Genomic DNA, 20,041 nt, shown 5'->3' with positions numbered 1-20,041 from the left:
GTTAGAGGGTTAGGGTTAGAGGGTTAGGGTTAAGGGTTAGGGTTAGAGGGTTAGGGTTAAGGGTTAGGGTTGTTAGGGTTAGGGTTAGGGTTAGAGGGTTAGGTGTTAGGGTTAGAGGGTTAGGGTTGGAGGGTTAGGGTTAGAGGGTTAGGGTTAGAGGGTTAGGGTTAAGGGTTAGGGTTGTTAGGTGTTAGGGTTAGGGTTCGAGGGTTAGGGTTAGGGTTAGGTCAGCTTTGAAGACCTTGGCCTTTGATTGGGATGCTTGGCTGCTGTCACATGACACATGATTGATTGGTTGGGAAGGTTCCCACCCCATCGTTACTTTGCTCGCTGGTCCTCTGGCAGTAGCACAGGAGACGCTACAAATGCTGCTCATGGCTCTGTCCTGAGGGTTAGGTGTGTGTGGGGTGTGTGTGTGTGTGTGTGTGTGTGTGTATGTGTGTGTGTGTGTGGGGGGGTGCTGATGCTCTCTGCTCTCTTGCTGATTCTCTCTGCTCTCTTGCTGACTGCTGTGCTGCATTTGTCTCCTCACTCAGACCTGGCAGAAGTGGAACCTAATATTTTCCTGAGGCCTTTCCTTGAAGTTGTCCGGTCTGAAGACACCACAGGCCCCATCACAGGCCTCGCGCTCACCTCAGTCAACAAGTTCCTCTCCTATGGGCTGATTGGTAAGACTTCTGATGGATTTGATGTTTCCTTTGTTGTTTTGGTTCAACACCTTTGTGCCGATCTGTCTCCTGCCTGTGGATTATCCCAGAGATGTGGATTTGACTGGAACAGTCCAAAGCTTGGAGACACATTTAATGGGTGTGAGGATGGGAATGGCCCAGGTGATTGTAGGGAGCCACGGCAGTGATCCGGGGCAGAGCAGGCCCACCACAGGGCCCACACAGGGCCCACCACATGGCCCACCACAGGGCCCATCACATGGCCCACCTCATGGCCCATCACAGGGCCCACCACATGGCCCACCACAGGGCCCACCTCATGGCCCACCACAGGGCCCACCTCATGGCCCAACACAGGGCCCACCTCATGGCCCAACACAGGGCCCACCACATGGCCAACCTCATGGCCCTACACAGGGCCAACCTCATGGCCCAACACAGGGCCCACCACATGGCCCACCACAGGGCCAACCTCATGGCCCAACACAGGGCCCACCACATGGCCCACCAAATGGCCCACCACAGGGCCCACCACAGAGTCCACCACAGGGCCCACCACAGGGCCCACCACAGGGCCCACCTCATGGCCCACCACAGGCCCACCACATGGGCCCTAACCCTAGCCCTAGCCTGAGCCCTAACCCCTAACCCCAACACCCTAACCATAACTAACCCAACACCCTAACCTTAACCCTGACCCTACACCCTAACCCTAACTAACCCTGACCCTAGCCCTAGCCCTAGCCCCTAACCCTGACCCTAGCCCTAACCCCTAACCCCTAACCCCTAACCACACTTAAACCAATGACACGCACCTGTTTTGCTTTATTGGTTTAAAGCAGAACTGATCACATCTTATTGATTAGGGTTAGGGTTGACAGTTTTCCATCCCAGTGTTTTCAGCCCGTCATTAGTGATGGGCTCGCTAATCCCCAAGCATTAGCTAGCATCCTGTGGTGTTCCGGACCCCTACAGACTGAGCCACTGCCGCCCACCAATGCTAACCAGACTTCACTTTATTAGAGATTGTGGAATTAGTCTCCCATTTTCATGATAACATGAGACACGTCTCGCCAAGAGCTGCTCCTGCACACAGCGCCATCTTCTGGTGTACAGGCCTTTTAGTTTGGAATGTTATTCTATAGTAGTGCCTGTCCCTTGTATTCTGTTTGGACTTTGTCCTTCGGGCTTCTGATTGTTCCAGTTTATGAACTTGATGATGTGGCCTGACCCTAACCCTAACCCTCCAGATGAGAGGAAACATCTAGTCTGCTGCAACAATGCCACCACCCCGGGAGGACACACATGGAATAGCGCCTGCTTTATGTCTTCATCCTGAGCTTCTAAAGTCTTCCCGCTGTCGCAGAGATGATCCCAAAGCAGTGTTCCTGAAAGCTGGCCTGCTTCCATCCTGGCAGGAACTGAAGACAGACACCCATGAAGCTCTTCTTCTTTAGTTTCTGGAGCAGTGAGAAGCTCAACAGCATCAGTCCAGCTGTTCTGGCATCCCGCACCTTCGCCGCCTCGCCTCCTCTCTCTACTGCCTCTAGTCCCACGTTTGGATTTGTCTTTTTCAAAAGGTCTCCGTGCTGGTCGTGGGAGCCTGTGGCACGCGTTACCGCCTCAGCATCAGGTCGCTCCTCTCAGATTATTGGTGGACCCAGCTACCTGCTGCCACCTACTGGCAGGGAAGGGCATAGCCTCTCCACATGGGCCGCTCCCGGGTGTTCCTTCACACCAATGAAGTGAAATGAGAGCATTTGTGATGACGCACCTCACGAGTGCGGTAGACCACCACTTTCAGGGTAGAAAGATATTGTGGTCTTGTGCCTTTTCCTTGTTCCTGTGCTGCTTCGCGGCCTTTGAGCACCTTCCAGTCTGACCTCCCGCTCACGGGGAGCGGGAAGTCCGCCCAGGGTCTGGTGTCCAAGCAGATCTCTGAGAGATGATCCTTTCTTATGTCAGCTGATAAATCTTGAGACAGGTGAGCGGCTGTCCTGAGCAGCAGAGGGCCAGCACATTAGCACGTTAGCCAAACCCATCCTAACTTTAACCCTCAGCCAACCCTGAGTTGTGTTCCATCTCTTCTACCTCTGCGTGTGGTGTGCACGGGCTGCTGCTTTGTTTAAAGTCCTGATATGTTAGACAGTAGATCCATGTCTTCATCTCTTGGCCTGTGCTCCTCCCTCCACCCATTAGCTAATGACCTGTTGCTCCTCAGGCTGATGGGAATGGGAAGCCCGGGAGGCTGCGGGTAAGAGCTGCTTTCCCTCTCAGCTTTCAAAAACACCGGCTCCTGTTGCTTGGACAGCAACTTTGTCCCACCATTCTTCCAACAAAAAGCCACAGCTGGTCACGAGATCCCAGGGTCTGCTGCTCAGGCTGGACGGGCAGTATCGCATTTCTGTAAGCAGTTTTCCTTTGGATTCATGTGGCCGTTCCCAGCCCTCACACGGAGCGGGACGTTCTACACTTCCACCAAAGATTTAGTCAAATTCCAGAGGTGACTGACAGAGAACATGTCCAGTTCAGGCAGCACAGGTCTTGTTCTTCAGTCTCAGTCTCCTCTTGAAAGGCCTCAAAGACACAGAGAAAATAGTTGTTTGGGTGTAAAAACCAACTGAAGCCAGTAATCGGAGCCTTGACCTTCAGCTCCGGGATGCTCCCATTGTTCTTCCTCATTTTGATGACCTCCTGGATGCGGAGAAGCAGCGGCTCCCCTGGGTGACCAAGCTTCTCACCCTATCTCTGAGGGTTAGGGTGAGGGCTGCCCCACCACCCCCTGGAATCCCCTAACCCTAACCCTAACCCTGGAATCCCCTAACCCTAACCCTAACCCTGGAATCCCCTAACCCTAACCCTGGAATCCCCTAACCCTAACCCTGGAATCCCCTAACCCTAACCCTGGAATCCCCTAACCCTAACCCTAACCCTGGAATCCCCTAACCCTAACCCCAACCCCGGAATCCCCTAACCCTAACCCTAACCCTGGAATCCCTAACCCTAACCCTAACCCTGGAATCCCCTAACCCTAACCTCAACCCCGGAATCCCCTAACCCTAACCCTAACCCCAACCCTAACCCCTAACCCTAACCCTGGAATCCCCTAACCTTAACCCTAACCCTGGAATCCCCTAACCCTAACCCCAACCCCGGAATCCCCTAACCCTAACCTCAACCCCGGAATCCCCTAACCCTAACCCTAACCCTAACCCTAACCCCTAACCCTAACCCTGGAATCCCCTAACCTTAACCCTAACCCTGGAATCCCCTAACCCTAACCCCAACCCCGGAATCCCCTAACCCTAACCCTAACCCTAACCCCAACCCCGGAATCCCCTAACCCTAACCCCTAACCCTAACCCTAACCCTAACCCTAACCCTGGAATCCCCTAACCCTAACCCTAACCCTGCTCCTAACCCTAACCCTGGAATCCCCTAACCCTAACCCTGGAATCCCCTAACCCTAACCCTGCTCCTAACCCTAACCCCTAACCCTAACCCTGGAATCCCCTAACCCTAACCCTGGAATCCCCTAACCCTAACCCTCAGGAGAGGGGGAGGGGCCACCGTTTGGGTTTGAGCCATTTTAACAGCCGTGGCTGTTTCAGGTGGTGGGAGGGACACAACCAAGCTAATATGGCTACAAAGGTGCTATAGCTGTGCCATTTATATTTAAAAAGCCAAAACAGCGACTCGGGAAAAGATGGGTGTCGGTGGATACTTCAAATCAAACGCTGGGACGGGATGTGATCTTCCACCTTTCATTAATAACGGGCTTCATCTCTTCACAGATGCACAGCACGACGCCGCTGCAGAGGCCATTGAGAACATGGCCGACGCCGTCACACACGCTAGATTTGTTGGAACGGACCCCGCTAGCGATGAAGTCGTCCTCATGAAAATCCTGCAGGTGCGTGAAGGCCTGGAGCTGCTGCTCTCCAGTCACAGGAGGTTCCAGAGCAGCTCTTGATGCTGCTCTGCAGGCTTCTTTCAGATGATGAGGAGTGAATCTCTCCAGCGGTTCTAGACATTTGAACAGGACAGCATCAGTCCTGGAATAATGAGCCAGACAAGCGTTTAGATAGCAACTCTCAGCTCCCAGAGCCTTGCAGAGGATCGGATGCATCAAAGAAGTCTTGGATCCAGTGTAGCAGGAACCTCTAGTGACCCCTGAAACCTGTCCCACATCAGGAGCCGGGGTGTGCACGAGCCAGGGTGTGCACGAGCCAGAGCACCCTACCGGCGTCTTCTTCAACACTCTGCTGTTCTGTTTCAGGTCTTGAGGACTCTTCTGCTCACACCTGTTGGAGCTCACCTCACCAATGAGTCTGTGTGTGAGATCATGCAGTCCTGCTTCAGAATCTGTTTCGAGATGCGGCTCAGTGGTGAGTAGCGCTGCTCCCAACCCTGCTCCTAACCCCAACCCTGCTCCTAACCCTAACCCCTGCTCCTAACCCTAACCCTGCCCTAACCCCAACCCTACTCCTAACCCTAACCCTGCTCCTAACCCTAACCCCATCTCCTAACCCTAACCCTAACCCTAACCCTGACCCTCAACCCTAACCCTAACCCTAACCCTAACCCTGCTCCTACCCTAACCCCTGCTCCTAACCCTAACCCCTGCCCTAACCCTAACCCCTGCTCCTAACCCCAACCCTGCTCCTAACCCTAACCCCTGCTCCTAACCCTAACCCCTGCTCCTAACCCCCTACCCCTGCTCCTAACCCTAACCCTGCTCCTAACCCCAACCCTGCTCCTAACCCCAACCCTACTCCTAACCCTAACCCCTGCTCCTAACCCCAACCCTGCTCCTAACCCTAACCCTGCTCCTAACCCTAACCCCTGCTTCTAACCCTAACCCCTGCTCCTAACCCTAACCCCTGCTCCTAACCCTAACCCCTGCTCCTAACCCTAACCCCTGCTCCTAACCCCAACCCTGCTCCTAACCCTAACCCCTGCTCCTAACCCTAACCCCTGCTCCTAACCCCAACCCTGCTCCTAACCCTAACCCATGCTCCTAACCCTAACCCCTGCTCCTAACCTAACCCCTGCTTCTAACCCTAACCCCTGCTCCTAACCCTAACCCTGCTTCCTAACCCTAACCCTGCTCCTAACCTAACCCCTGCTCCTAACCCCAACCCTGCTCCTAACCCTAACCCCTGCTCCTAACCCCAACCCTGCTCCTAACCCTAAACCCCTACTCCTAACCCCAACCTGCTCCTAACCCTAACCCCTGCTTCTAACCCTAACCCCTGCTCCTAACCCCAACCCTGCTCCTAACCTAACCCTGCTCCTAACCCTAACCCCTGCTCCTAACCCTAACCCTAACCCTGCTCCTAACCCTAACCCTGCTCCTAACCTAACCCTAACCCTGCTCCTAACCCTAACCCTGCTCCTAACTAACCCTAACCGTGCTCCTAACCCTAACCCTAACCCTGCTCCTAACCTAACCCTAACCCTAACCCCTGCTCCTAACCCTAACCCTAAACCCTGCTCCTAAACCTAACCCCTGCTCCTAACCTAACCCTGCTAACCCGAACCCTAAACCTGCTCCTAACCCTAACCCCTGCTCCTAACCCTAACCTTGCTCCTAACCCTAACCTAACCCTGCTCCTAACCCTAACCCCTGTTCCTAACCCTAACCCTGCTCCTAACCCTAACCACCTGCTCCTAACCTAACCCTAACCCTGGCCGAACACCCTAACCTACCCCTAACCTAACCCTAACCCTGCTCCTAACCCTAACCTAACCCCTGCTCCTAACCCTAACCTAACCCCTGCTCCTAACCCTAACCCTGCTCCTAACCCTAACCTACCCCTAACCCTGCTCCTAACCCTAACCCTAACCCTTCCTTCCACTAACTTTAAACCATTTGAAGCTGAGTGACAAGATGAAAAATCTAGATGAGAACTTTACCTGTTAGGGTTAGGGTTAGGGTTAGGGCTACAAATGAGTAAATCAGTTTGCTTCTCCGGGTCTCAGAAGAAGTTCCAACAGGAATGCCAGGCACTTGCAATCCTTGTCCTACGGAATACCTGAGCCCCCCCCCCCCCCTTCCCGTAGATGTTTTAGAATTACCCAACTTCCAAGTGGAGAACATATTGTTGGAAGATGAGGACACATGGAAGCTACCTGGAGGACAGAACGTCTCTCTTGGTGGCACCTTTGTCCTCTCTTATGGAGCCGGGTGCAGCAACAGTTCCTCCCTGTCCTCCTACATCAAAGAACCCTAGCTAGGCCCAGATGGAGGAGCTGGAGAACAAGCCCAGTAAAGACCTAGACTGGGGGTCACAGCTCTACCGGGCTTGGACCTGAGATCCGTCTTTAGGCCGTGACTGTGGAAGGAGCCTGACACTGAGCGAGGGGTTGAGGGCCCATCAACCTGCCCGGCCCCTCAAAAGCAGAAGGTCCAGACGGTCCTCCAGCCGGCCTGCTTCTAGCAGCAGTCATAAGAAGCCGGTGGTTGGTGGCTGGTGGTTGGTGGCTGGAGCTGCGCACCATGACATGGTCTTTCTGCTGCGATCTCGTCAGCCAAGCTCTCGTTTCTCTGCTTGTCTTTTGGGTTTCTTTCTCTTTGCTTCTGAGATTGTTTTGACTGTGTCCACAGAGCTCCTCAGGAAATCGGCTGAACATACCCTGGTAGACATGGTGCAGCTACTCTTCTCCAGGTAAAGGCCTCTTTAGTTCTGTGCAAACTCCTCAACTCTCTTTAGCTATGTGCTCCAGGCCAGGCGCATGCAGACCATGGGACCAGCTTCACAGTCTGCATGAGGATCAGGCTGGTGCCTGTTGGACCTGGGCTGAGAACCACAGGGTTCCTGGTTCCAGCCCCAGGGCCGACAGAACAGGGAAGGAGTTCTGGTAGTTGGGGAGGTGCCAGAACACCTTCAGAGCAGGTACCCTTGAGCAAGGCACTGAACCCTCCAATGCTCATAGAGGGCCCTGCCATGAACTGACCCATCCGGGGAGGGGGGAGGGGACTGCAGCTTATAACACAGAAAGATAGTGGGCTAGCAGACGGCATTTTGAGTTCTTGTAAAAACACTTGTTTGGATTTGCTCTTTTAAATTGAAATCTGAAGATGGTGGGCTCAAACCTGGGTTAGGGTTAGGGTTAGCCAACCGGTTAGGGTTAGCCAACCAGTTGGGTTAGCCAACCGGTTAGGGTTAGGGTTAGCCAACCGGTTAGGGTTAGCCAACCTGTTAGGGTTAGCCAACCAGTTGGGTTAGCCAACCGGTTAGGGTTAGGGTTAGCCAACTGGTTAGGGTTAGCCAACCGGTTAGGGTTAGCCAATCAGTTGGGTTAGCCAACGGTTAGGGTTAGGGTTAGCCAACCGGTTAGGGTTAGCCAACCAGTTGGGTTAGCCAACCGGTTAGGGTTAGGGTTAGCCAACCAGTTAGGGTTAGCCAACCGGTTAGGGTTAGCCAACCGGTTAGGGTTAGGGTTAGCCAACCGGTTAGGGTTAGCCAACCGGTTAGGGTTAGCCAATCAGTTAGGGTTAGGGTTAGCCAACCGGTTAGGGTTAGGGTTAGCCAACCGGTTAGGGTTAGCCAACTGGTTAGGGTTAGCCAATCAGTTCGGGTTAGGGTTAGCCAACCGGTTAGGGTTAGCCAACCGGTTAGGGTTAGCCAACTGGTTAGGGTTAGCCAATCAGTTAGGGTTAGGGTTAGCCAACCGGTTAGGGTTAGGGTTAGCCAACTGGTTAGGGTTAGCCAACTGGTTAAGGTTAGGGTTAGCCACCGGTTAGTGTTAGCCAACTGGTTAGGGTTAGGGTTAGCCAACCGGTTAGGGTTAATTATTAATTACTGTTTTCACTTCCTTTGTCTTTTAGATTACCACAGTTCAAAGAGGAGGCCAAGAGTTCTGTGGGGGCCAACATGAAGAAGGTAAGAGGCCATGAATGCTCCAACCTGTTCCGTTCTGTTGGCTCCCTGTTGGATGTGGTGTCCATCACGGTTTGCATGCGTTCACCTGTGTCTCTTCTCCTATCTGAGGGTAACGCCAGCGTGAACAGACGTGTAGCACTCTGGTGAAGATAACCTCTCCCAGGGTGGGCTTTCTTCAGGTTCCTCTGATGGAACCAGGGTTGACGGCTCATGCTTTCATGTCCTCCGTCACCTTTCAGCTTCTCTTTGGTCACCTGAGAAAGTGCCGACTGTCCGAGTCTCTTGTGATGTTGATGATGGTGCTGTTGGCCCTGCTGGAGTCCAACCTTCTCCACAGGCTCCATATCAAACATCTTCTTCATGTGTTCTGGCTTGTTGCTCCTCATCAGCAATGACAACCAGAAGATTTGTGGAGCAGTTCTTGTCCAGTCCAGGATGAGCATTTCCAGCAGTGCTGCTAGCTTAGCATCTCCATCCATGTCAGGTTTCTTCTCTCCCAGTCTTATTTCTACACACCTCAGAAGAATGAAATGCTAAAATGTGTAATTGTGAGTGAAGCTTCTCAGCCAAAGTAGAAGGTGGCCACCAACCAAAGGTCACACACTCCTAATGTGGGCGGAGCCTGCTCAGCTGCGGTCAGGACACACCCCCTCCAGCTTCTGAAGGTCACACTGTTCTTCCCATCATTCATCTCCCTCCCTGTAGTGATGATGGCAGAGTCGGAGCTTCTCCAGCACGTCCCAAAGCTTCTCAGGGGGGGTGAGGTCTGGACTCTGGGGGCCCGTCCATGTGTGAAATGATGTCTCATCAAACCTCTCACTATCTGAGCCCCAGGAATCCTGGAAGTCTCATCTTGGAATATGCCCACATCATCAGGGAAGAGAATGTTGCTGAACCTGGACCTGAGGACCTGCAGCAGCCCCAGATCAGAGCTCTGCCCCCCAGGCTGGTCCAGTAGACACCATGATGGGAGCATGGGTTCATCTGCCTCTCTTCCTACCCTGATGCCCCCTCACTCTGGACCCAGGTCACTCTGGACCCAGGTCACTCTGGACCCAGGTCACTCTGGAACAGGGTCACTCTGGACCCATCAGACCCCGTGACCTTCTTCCATGCTCCAGAGCCTTTATGCCCCCCAGCAGACCCCTGATCAGCCTCCCTGATCACTGCTTCTCTGAAGGCTCCACAGCTCTTCAGTCCCTCCACATTGTGCATGTGGAGATGTTCCAGCTCTCACTATTCACCACAGTCCTGAGCTCCACTGGTGCTCTTCTACCCTCTGAGTGCACCAGACCTTCTTTCAGGGTTTGTTCCAACCTCCAAGAGGATGGTTCCCCACTGTCCTCCCACTGTCCTCCCACTGTCCTCCCACTGTCCTCCCACCTTTGAATAATGGACATTTGGACAGTTCTGTACAGTTTTAGGAGATGTTTCTCCTGCTGGATGCAGGACAATGATGGGCCTCTCCCCATAAGCACCACCATCTTCCCCCCCCCCACTGGGAGCTAGCTTCTCTCAGGTGGAGACTTTTGGGCCAGGCTGAGTAGAAGTGAGGATGTCTCCTGTAAAGACCAGTTGAGGGTCCTGAGAAGCCCATTTTGATGTTTAAAGCTGGACGTGAGCATGAATCTCTTGGCTGACAGCAGGTTCTGCAGCGTGTGTTCTTGTGAGTCCTCCACTGTGTTCTGCTCATCCTGGTTGGAACCTTTCCCACTTTTCCACGTGTTGGACTGTGTTCCCGGTGCTTTTGGACTCCTGCATGCTTCGGGCCTCCCTGCTCCTCAGCTAGCTGCATGTGGTGTGGATGGAGCCCTTCCTGCTTGTGCACGTGCGTGTGCATTTGAGCTTGCTTTGCTGGACTCTCTGCTGACATGTGTCCCTCACTAATCCCGGGTATCTGCCCACCCTTCTCTTCTGAGGCCTCCAATATCTTATGGAAAAACAAACGAGTGCAGGTAAGGACGATGGCTGTGTGTTCCCCCTCTCTCCTAGCTCCTTAGTCTCTACCCACCATCAGCAGGAGCCACGCTGGCCTGTGTTGGACTCCATCTGGACCTCCTGAAGCCTGTCAGAACCGGGCCGGAGCTCAGCGTGGGCCTGCCCCTGCTTTATGGCACCAACCCGGGGCACTTGCCTCACAGCTTTTGCATAATAGGGTGTAGAATTCAGAGATAACGTAGCTCTTGATCTGGCAGGTGTCCCGCTGCCAGATATGACAGAACAGATGGAAATAGCTGAGTGCACTAGTCAAACAGAGGGACAAAGGACACGAGGACAGCCTGCTCACACATCCAGGCAGAAGAATGTGGGCACAAGAAAGCTCTAATGCTGCTCCAATGGCAGTGGGGTCGCTCACTGGCTTCACTCATGCTAGCTTATGACTTCCTGCTGCCCTGTTTGACACCATCCTTCAGAAGGAAAATGCTAGCTGCTAGCTGGAGCCTGCAGAGCTAACTCTTGGCGTTGCCTGTAGCGACTCTAAAGGGTGCAGTTCTGTTGTCACATCAGCAGTTGTTGGATGATGTTCTAGCATGGTTGTGTCTTCAACAGCTCCGTTCACCTTCTTCCTCTGCTCTTCTGTGCCAGTTAAAGATGCGAGCCGGTGGGATGAGCGAGTCGTCTAAGTGGAAGAAGCAGAAACGCTCCCCCAGGCCGCCGCGGCATTTGGTGCGAAGTCCCTCTGGTCAGATGGAGGCAGCACAGTCCAGCACCCTCAGCAACAACAACCTGTCGGGTAATGAGCCCCCTCTCAAACCACCGGGGCTTTTGCTGCCTGGTGTCCAACGGCTGTGCTTCTCCCCACGTAGGAGGGGTCCCCTTCATTGAGCACGGCTCGGCCACCCCCAGCCTACCTCCTTCACAAAGTGCTGGCTCATCCATTTCCAGTCCTACAACTACGGACAGTGGCCTGGAAACAGGTTCCAAAGCCACCTCCAGGGAAGACCTCTCTGACCTGGACCAGTGTGGTTCCTCTGCAGTCAGCCCCAACAGAGCTGCTCCTCTTCCTGGGACGGAGCCTGGCTCTCCAGGGGCACAGGTACCCTCTGGACTCACACACCAATCAGAACCTCCTGCCCCTTCCTCCCACTGCCAGCTCTCTTCTCTCCCTGATTTCGCTCTAGTCTGAGGGCCGGCGTGTTCCGTCAGCTTCAGCTTCGGTGGAGTCCATCCCAGAGGTTCTGGAAGACAAAGACTCTCTGAGAGAGCAGGTGGACAGTAGCTCGGTCCATGACATGGACTATGTGAACCCCCGCGGAGTCCGGTTCACCCAGTCCACACAGAGAGACGGTAACACCCTGATCTCACAGAGTGTATGCACACAACGCTTGTGTGTGTGTGTGTGAGTGAGTGAGTGGTGAGTGAGTGAGTGAGGAGTGAGTGAGTGAGTGAGTGAGTGAGGAGTGAGTGAGTGAGTGAGTGAGTGATGAGTGAGTGAGTGATGAGTGAGTGAGTGAGTGAGTGAGTGAGGGAGTGAGTGAGTGAGAGAGAGAGAGAGAGAGAGAGAGAGAGAGAGAGACGAGAGAGAGAGAGAGAGAGAGAGAGAGACAGAGAGACAGAGAGACAGAGAGAGAGAGAGAGAGAGAGGAGAGAGAGAGAGAGAGTGTGAGAGATGATGGGGATGTGCATCACGTGATCCCGTACCCTAACATGTGTCCTTGCTCCCTTCCAGGCTCCTCCCTCCTTCCCTATGGACTTCCCTGTCTCAGAGAGCTTTTCCGCTTCCTGATTTCTCTCACCAATCCCCACGATCGCCACAACAACGACGCCATGATGCACATGGGCCTGCAGCTTTTAACGGTTGCACTGGAGTCGGGACACATCGCCAACTGTGCGTCGCTGCTGGTGCTGGTCAAGGATGAGCTGTGCAGACACCTGCTCCAGGTAAAGCCCCGCTGGTGCAGACACCTGCTCCAGGTAAAGCCCTGCAGACACCTGCTCCAGGTAAAGCCCCGCTGGTGCAGACACCTGCTCCAGGTAAAGCCCCGCTGGTGCAGACAGCTGCTCCAGGTAAAGCCCCGCTGGTGCAGACAGCTGCTCCAGGTAAAGCCCCGCTGGTGCAGACAGCTGCTCCGGGTAAAGCCCCGCTGGTGCAGACACCTGCTCCAGGTAAAGCCCCGCTGGTGCAGACACCTGCTCCAGGTAAAGCCCCGCTGGTGCGGACACCTGCTCCAGGTAAAGCCCCGCTGGTGCAGACACCTGCTCCAGGTAAAGCCCCGCTGGTGCAGACACCTGCTCCAGGTAAAGCCCCGCTGGTGCGGACACCTGCTCCAGGTAAAGCCCCGCTGGTGCAGACACCTGCTCCAGGTAAAGCCCTGCAGACACCTGCTCCAGGTAAAGCCCTGCTGGTGCTGACACCTGCTCCAGGTAAAGCCCCGCTGGTGCTGACACCTGCTCCAGAGGTAAAGCCCTGCAGACACCTGCTCCAGTTAAAGCCCTGCTGGTGCTGACACCTGCTCCAGGTAAAGCCCTGCTGGTGCTGACACCTGCTCCAGGTAAAGCCCCGCTGGTGCTGACACCTGCTCCAGGTAAAGCCCTGCAGACACCTGCTCCAGGTAAAGCCCTGCTGGTGCTGACACCTGCTCCAGGTAAAGCCCTGCAGACACTGCTCCAGGTAAAGCCCCGCTGGGCAGACACCTGCTCCAGGTAAAGCCCTGCACACCTGCTCCAGGTAAAGCCCTGCTGGTGCAGACACCTGCTCCAGGTAAAGCCCCGCTGGTGCAGACACCTGCTCCAGGTAAAGCCCTGCAGACACCTGCTCCAGGTAAAGCCCTGCAGACACCTGCTCCAGGTAAAGCCCCGCTGGTGCTGACACCTGCTCCAGGTAAAGCCCTGCAGACACCTGCTCCAGGTAAAACCCTGCTGGTGCAGACACCTGCTCCAGGTAAAGCCCCGCTGACCTGACACCTGCTCCAGGTAAGCCCCGCTGGTGCTGACACCTGCTCCAGGTAAAGCCCTGCAGACACCTGCTCCAGGTAAAGCCCCGCTGGTGCGGACACCTGCTCCAGGTAAAGCCCCGCTGGTGCAGACACCTGCTCCAGGTAAAGCCCCGCTGGTGCGGACACCTGCTCCAGGTAAAGCCCCGCTGGTGCGGACACCTGCTCCAGGTAAAGCCCCGCTGGTGCAGACACCTGCTCCAGGTAAAGCCCTGCTGGTGCAGACACCTGCTCCAGGTAAAGCCCTGCTGGTGCAGACACCTGCTCCAGGTAAAGCCCTGCAGACACCTGCTCCAGGTAAAGCCCCGCTGGTGCAGACACCTGCTCCGGGTAAAGCCCCGCTGGTGCAGACACCTGCTCCGGGTAAAGCCCCGCTGGTGCAGACAGCTGCTCCAGGTAAAGCCCTGCTGGTGCAGACAGCTGCTCCGGGTAAAGCCCCGCTGGTGCGGACACCTGCTCCAGGTAAAGCCCCGCTGGTGCAGACAGCTGCTCCGGGTAAAGCCCCGCTGGTGCGGACACCTGCTCCAGGTAAAGCCCCGCTGGTGCGGACACCTGCTCCGGGTAAAGCCCCGCTGGTGCGGACACCTGCTCCGGGTAAAGCCCCGCTGGTGCGGACACCTGCTCCGGGTAAAGCCCCGCTGGTGCAGACAGCTGCTCCAGGTAAAGCCCTGCAGACACCTGCTCCAGGTAAAGCCTGCTGGTGCAGACACCTGCTCCAGGTAAAGCCCCGCTGGTGCAGACACCTGCTCCAGGTAAAACCCTGCTGGTGCAGACCCTGCTCCGGGTAAAGCCCTGCTGGTGCGGACACCTGCTCCAGGTAAAACCCTGCTGGTGCAGACACCTGCTCCGGTAAAGCCTGCTGGTGCGGACAGCTGCTCCGGGTAAAGCCCCGCTGGTGCGGACACCTGCTCCGGTAAAGCCCCGCTGGTGCTGACACCTGCTCCGGGTAAAGCCCTGCTGGTGCAGACACCTGCTCCAGGTAAAGCCCCGCTGGTGCGGACACCTGCTCCAGGTAAAGCCCCGCTGGTGCGACACTGCTCCAGGTAAAGCCCGCTGGTGCAGACACCTGCTCCAGGTAAAGCCCCGCTGGTGCAACACCTGCTCCAGGTAAAGCCCCGCTGGTGCAGACACCTGCTCCAGGTAAAGCCCGCTGGTGCGGACACCTGCTCCGGGTAAAGCCCCGCTGGTGCGGACACCTGCTCCGGGTAAAGCCCTGCTGGTGCAGACACCTGCTCCGGGTAAAGCCCCGCTGGTGCAGACACCTGCTCCAGGTAAAGCCCCGCTGGTGCGGACACCTGCTCCGGGTAAAGCCCCGCTGGTGCGGACACCTGCCCAGGTAAAGCCCCGCTGGTGCAGACACCTGCTCCAGGTTAAGCCCCGCTGGTGCAGACACCTGCTCCAGGTAAAGCCCCGCTGGTGCAGACACCTGCTCCAGGTAAAGCCCCGCTGGTGCAGACACCTGCTCCAGGTAAAGCCCCGCTGGTGCTGCTCCCCAGGGTGCTCCTCATGCCCGCTGCTCCACTACACAGCAGATGTTTTTGTGTTCTGGTCCCGCTACTGAGCCTCTGCAGGATCTACTCAGCAAAGACCAGCGGCGTGGACGGAGGAACTGAGGAGCTGTGGCTCTTGTGTGTGTTGCAGCTGCTGAGTGTGGAGCGGATGAACCTGTACGTCTCTTCCATACGCGTCTGCTTCCTGCTGTTTGAAAGCATGAGGATCCACTTAAAGTTCCAGCTGGAGGTAAACATGTTGCTATGCTAATGGTCGTTGCTTGTGGAGTTGGAAGAGGCAGCAAATCTGGTGTCTGTGTGTTGCAGATGTACCTGAAGAGGGTGATGGACATCATCACCTCGGAGAACATTAAAATGCCCTATGAAATGAAAGAAGTGGCTCTGGAGGCGCTGGTCCAGCTGTGGAGGATCCCCAGCTTTGTGACTGAACTCTACATCAACTACGACTGTGACTTCTACTGCTCCAACCTGTTCGAGGACCTGACTAAGCTGTTGTCCAAGGTAACGCCCCACCTCCTGAAGCGGAGCCTCAAGAACCCTTTTGATGCTCACTGGCCCAAACCGGGCTCTTTTCTAACCCTAACCCGAACCCTAACCCGAACCTGCTGCCTTTCTGGGCTCCTTGATCGTCTTCACTGTGCTTGTTGGAGTGCTGCTGCTTCCTGTAGCTGATGAAGCCGCCAGTCGTAGCATCAAAGACCTGCTGTGTCAGCAGATGATGAGCTTCAGCTTCCTCATGACAGCTTCCCTCTCTTACAGAATGCCTTCCCAGTGTCGGGCCAGCTCTACACCACCCACCTTCTGTCCCTGGAGGCTCTGCTGACCGTCATCGACAGCATCGAGGCCCACTGCCAGGCCAAGGTGCTCAGTGGTGCTGCTCACCAGGAGCAGCTAGAAGCACCAAGTGCAGAAGGACTAAGTTCAGCCACAGACGCTGGCGCTGGCACAGACCCCAGATCAGGTAGGACGTGCACGTGGATGGAAGCTGGATTATCTTCTGGGTAAATGCTAACTCCAGTGTACCTGCTCTTTCTCCAGAGCCCAACCAGAGCATCACCAATGGTCTTCCCCACGTGGACAGCCCTCCCACCCCTGGACAGCAGATGGCTGAGAAGATGCGGCCCAGCAGGCAGGACCACGGAGACGGGGACGCTGGTCAGGGTCTGACACTTGCTTCCACGTGTGTTTTGGACTGGGCCTGTAGTCTTGTGTTGTGTTGTGTTGTGTTGTTGCAGCTGAGAAGAGAGCGCCGCCGAAGCCCCAGCGCTTCTCCAGCTTCCTGCCTGACTCTCAGGAGCTGATGGACATCCGCACCAAGAAAAAGGCAGGACGCGCTGGCTGTCCTACGTTGGCTCGCCTGTCAGACTGTCCCCTCACTGTTCCGCTGTCTCCCCCAGTTGTTGATCGCCGGCACAGAGCAGTTCAACCAGAAGCCAAAGAAGGGGATCCAGTTCCTGCAGGAGAAGGGCCTCCTCAGCACCCCCACGGACAACAACCAAATAGCTCAGTGGCTCAGGGAAAACCCCCGGCTGGACAAGAAGATGATTGGCGAGTACATCAGTGACCGAAAGAACGCGGAGCTCCTGGACTCCTTTGTGAAGTACGATGAGCTTCTCTGGAGTTTTAGATCCTTTCAGTGTTCCGAGATGCTCCTGAGGACAGGAAGTGAGAAAGACTTGTACGTTTTGATTGCAGCACCTTTGGCTTCCAAGGGCTTCGGATTGACGAGGCTCTCAGGCTGTACCTGGAGGCCTTTAGGCTGCCTGGAGAAGCTCCAGTTATCCAGAGACTCCTGGAAACCTTTACAGACAACTGGCACGTGAGTCCAGGCTGACGTCACTTCCTCCTTACAGTCAGCAGGAGAGCAGCCAGCAGCCAACAAGCATGACTGGGAGGGGTGGTGGGCTGGAGCAGGAAGGGTTAGGGTTAGGGAACACGACGGGCTAACCCCAACCACAGAGAGGAGCAGGGCTGGTTCTGCTCCTGAACACAGAGAGGAGCAGGGCTGGTTCTGCTCCCAACCACAGAGAGGAGCAGAGCTGGTTCTGCTCCCAACCACAGAGAGGAGCAGAGCTGGTTCTGCTCCTGAACACAGAGAGGAGCAGGGCTGGTTCTGCTCCTCTCTGTGGTTGGGAGCAGGGCTGGTTCTTCTGGCCTCAGACCGCCCCCTTAGCTGTGTGCTGCTGGAGCTAACCCTAACCCTAAGGTGGCCTGTGTCTCTGCAGAAAGTCAACGGCTCTCCTTTCATGACCAACGACGCGGGCTTTGCTCTGGCTTACGCCATCATCATGCTGAACACCGACCAGCACAACCACAACGTGCGGAAGCAGAACGTCCCCATGACGGTGGAGGTGAGTGCGCTCCTACACTTCAGCTCCTCTAAAATCAGTCGGGAGTTAGGAGACCCAAGCACCACTTCCTGTCCAGTGTTCCTCAGCTCGGAGCTCCAACATGGGAACTTTCTCCCACTACTTTATGGTGCACGCACCGGTGGGGAATGGACCCCCCAACAGGTGCCCAACGGAGGCGAGGGTGGCTGTTAAAAGAGGAGCCATACAGATGTCAACAGCTGCAGGCAGCGGCGCTCTGGCCGAGGGGCCGAGCTCTTCTGAACAGGTGCCAGGAGGAAGGCTCCGCCCACATTTAGCCAGTGGGATCTTCCTCATTTGGGGCTCCCACTGGGACTTGGAGTTGCTGTTTATGGCAGTGAGCCTCCCAAAGATGGAGGGAATGTGGGAGCTGCTGAAGACTAAACAGAGTGTGAGGCAGCTTGGAACAGTCAGTGGGTGGCCCCCGCCCCCGCCCCCCGCCCCCCGCCCCCCACCAGGGAGCACTTGCTGCCTCTCTGCTCCAGCTACATTCTTCTCTCCTTGCTCACACTTTGTAGAGCTGATCTTCTTTAAGTCGGTGTCATAACCTCATCACGGGACCTGCATTGTGCAGTCTTTAGATTGTCACCATACATTCCCAAAAGGTCATTTGTGGTTTGCACGTTGACGCCCCCCCCAATCCCCCCCGGCTGAGACAACAGGCAAAGGTTTGCACACAATAGGCTGGAGAAGGCTAATAAAAGTGGCGCCTCGCCCCCGTGCTCAGCAGCTGTAATGTGTGTTGGCTGTGAGCTTTGTTAGCATGCAAATATCTCCTTTTCCTAGCAATGTGCAGGTCCGATCAGGAGCATAAACCAGTCTGACCGGCACGCCAAGGCGCCTTGTTGAGTGGGTCCAGTAGCTAGTTGGGAGGGACTGACTTCTTGAACTGGACTCTGAGATGTGAGCTGATCTCAGCCCGAACATGGAAGGTGCTAACCCTAACCCTAACCTGGGCTGTATCAGGTGACCGGACACGTGCGCTGTCACGTTTCCGTGCTCTCTTGGTGCTACCCTAGGCCTGGGGGTCTGAGCTGAGACGGTGGAGGAGGACACCTCCCAACTCTGTCTTGGTCTTGACTTTTTTGGACTTTTCCAACCACATTTTCTCATTTTCCTCTTTGTTCTTGTTCACAGCAATTCAAGAAGAATCTGAAGGGGGTGAATGGAAACAAGGACTTTGAGCAGGACATGTTGGAGGACATCTACACAGCCATCAAGTACGCTCCTTCACACACCTCCACTGACCTATGCCACGGTTAGCTCTCATGGTCAAGACCTCCACCCAGTTCTCTGTGTGAGGTCGCAGCTCCTCTGATGGTGCCCAGCCGAGCCACCTTCTATCTGGGTTCCTGCTGCACCAGCAGCCCAGACTGAGAAGGTGTCTGAGGCTGAGGCCCGTCCTGCTGTCCATGGGCAGGACTCGGACTCACCTGGTGTCACAGGTGAGGTGTGTGTGCTCTGCAGGAGTGAAGAGATCGTGATGCCTGACGAGCAGATCGGCCTGGTGAAGGAGAACTACGTCTGGAGTGTCTTGCTGCACCGTGGTGCCACACCTGAGGGCCTCTTCCTCCACCTGCCACCTGGCAGCTGTGATCATGACCTGTTCTCCATGACGTGGGGCCCCACCATTGCTGCCCTCTCCTACGTGTTCGACAAGAGTCTTGATGACGGCATCCTGCAGAAGGCTATCGCTGGCTTCAGGTACGAACCCTCCATCCCTGCTGAAGAACCTGTTTCCAGGTGCTCCACCAGTCCTTGTTGTTCAGGTCTTTCTCTCTTTTCAGGAAGTGTGCAATGATAGCAGCTCATTATGGCTTCAGCGACGTTTTCGACAACCTCATCATCTCCCTCTGCAAGTTTACCACCCTGAGCAGTGAGGTAAAGCTCTCCACACAGCAAACGCCCCCTTTCATGTTCCTGAAGGCCTGTTGAACTCTGCTGTAGCGTTCTCCCTCTGGCCAGGGCTGCACCTGCCTGTTGGCCAGCCAACCTCAGTGCAGGTCCAGCCAAATGCTCCTCACAGCAGGGCTGAAGGGCCTGGGGGGGCTGAAGGCCCGGGGGGGCTGAAGGGCCTGGGGGGGCTGAAGGGGCCCTGGGAGGGCTGAAGGGCCCGGGGGGGCTGAAGGCCACAACGGGGCTGAAGGCCTCGGCAGGGCTGAAGGGGCCCCGGGGGGGCTGAAGGGGCCCCGGGAGGGCTGAAGGGCCCGGGGAGGCTGAAGGCCACAACGGGGCTGAAGGCCTCGGCAGGGCTGAAGAGGCCCCGGGGGGGCTGAAGGCCACAACGGGGCTGAAGACCACAACGGGGCTGAAGACCACAGCAGGGCTGAAGGAGACCCCTGAAGATGGGTGGAGACTCCTGAAGATGGGTGGAGACTCCTGAAGATAGGTGGAGACTCCTGAAGATGAGTGGAGACTCCTGAAGATGGGTGGAGACTCCTGAAGATGGGTGGAGACCCTGAAGATGGTGGAGACTCCTGAAGATGGGTGGAGACTCCTGAAGATGGGTGGAGACTCCTGAAGATGAGTGGAGACTCCTGAAGATGGGTGGAGACCCCTGAAGATGAGTGGAGACTCCTGAAGATGGGTGGAGACCCCTGAAGATGAGTGGAGACTCCTGAAGATGGGTGGAGACTCCTGAAGATGAGTGGAGACTCCTGAAGATGGGTG

General features: G+C 55.8%; 1 protein-coding gene across 6 annotated transcripts in view; it reads left to right on the top strand.

The window, feature by feature from the left end:
• Positions 1 to 20,041, top strand: part of gbf1 (golgi brefeldin A resistant guanine nucleotide exchange factor 1) — a 55,497-nt gene that overhangs the window by 26,608 nt on the left and 8,848 nt on the right. For 4 of the 6 annotated variants that reach the window (XM_057023291.1, XM_057023290.1, XM_057023294.1 and 1 more), the window contains exons 4-24: positions 537 to 668; positions 4,463 to 4,581; positions 4,948 to 5,056; positions 7,279 to 7,339; positions 8,503 to 8,557; positions 10,477 to 10,512; positions 11,144 to 11,291; positions 11,365 to 11,594; positions 11,680 to 11,845; positions 12,228 to 12,439; positions 15,133 to 15,231; positions 15,309 to 15,503; positions 15,762 to 15,963; positions 16,041 to 16,157; positions 16,238 to 16,326; positions 16,400 to 16,602; positions 16,698 to 16,821; positions 17,228 to 17,353; positions 18,509 to 18,591; positions 18,839 to 19,075; positions 19,159 to 19,252. In XM_057023291.1, coding sequence (XP_056879271.1) covers positions 537 to 668; positions 4,463 to 4,581; positions 4,948 to 5,056; positions 7,279 to 7,339; positions 8,503 to 8,557; positions 10,477 to 10,512; positions 11,144 to 11,291; positions 11,365 to 11,594; positions 11,680 to 11,845; positions 12,228 to 12,439; positions 15,133 to 15,231; positions 15,309 to 15,503; positions 15,762 to 15,963; positions 16,041 to 16,157; positions 16,238 to 16,326; positions 16,400 to 16,602; positions 16,698 to 16,821; positions 17,228 to 17,353; positions 18,509 to 18,591; positions 18,839 to 19,075; positions 19,159 to 19,252 — 2,837 coding nt within the window. The remainder of the gene's footprint in view (positions 1 to 536; positions 669 to 4,462; positions 4,582 to 4,947; positions 5,057 to 7,278; positions 7,340 to 8,502; positions 8,558 to 10,476; positions 10,513 to 11,143; positions 11,292 to 11,364; positions 11,595 to 11,679; positions 11,846 to 12,227; positions 12,440 to 15,132; positions 15,232 to 15,308; positions 15,504 to 15,761; positions 15,964 to 16,040; positions 16,158 to 16,237; positions 16,327 to 16,399; positions 16,603 to 16,697; positions 16,822 to 17,227; positions 17,354 to 18,508; positions 18,592 to 18,838; positions 19,076 to 19,158; positions 19,253 to 20,041) is intronic. The other 2 variants (XM_057023295.1, XM_057023292.1) reach the window with 1 other exon arrangement.

The sequence above is a fragment of the Takifugu flavidus genome, unplaced genomic scaffold, assembly GCF_003711565.1.
Source record: "Takifugu flavidus isolate HTHZ2018 unplaced genomic scaffold, ASM371156v2 ctg194, whole genome shotgun sequence".
NCBI classification, from domain to species: domain Eukaryota; kingdom Metazoa; phylum Chordata; class Actinopteri; order Tetraodontiformes; family Tetraodontidae; genus Takifugu; species Takifugu flavidus.
Note: the sequence above shows the minus strand (reverse complement) of the source record. Positions and strands in the feature narration are given on the sequence as shown.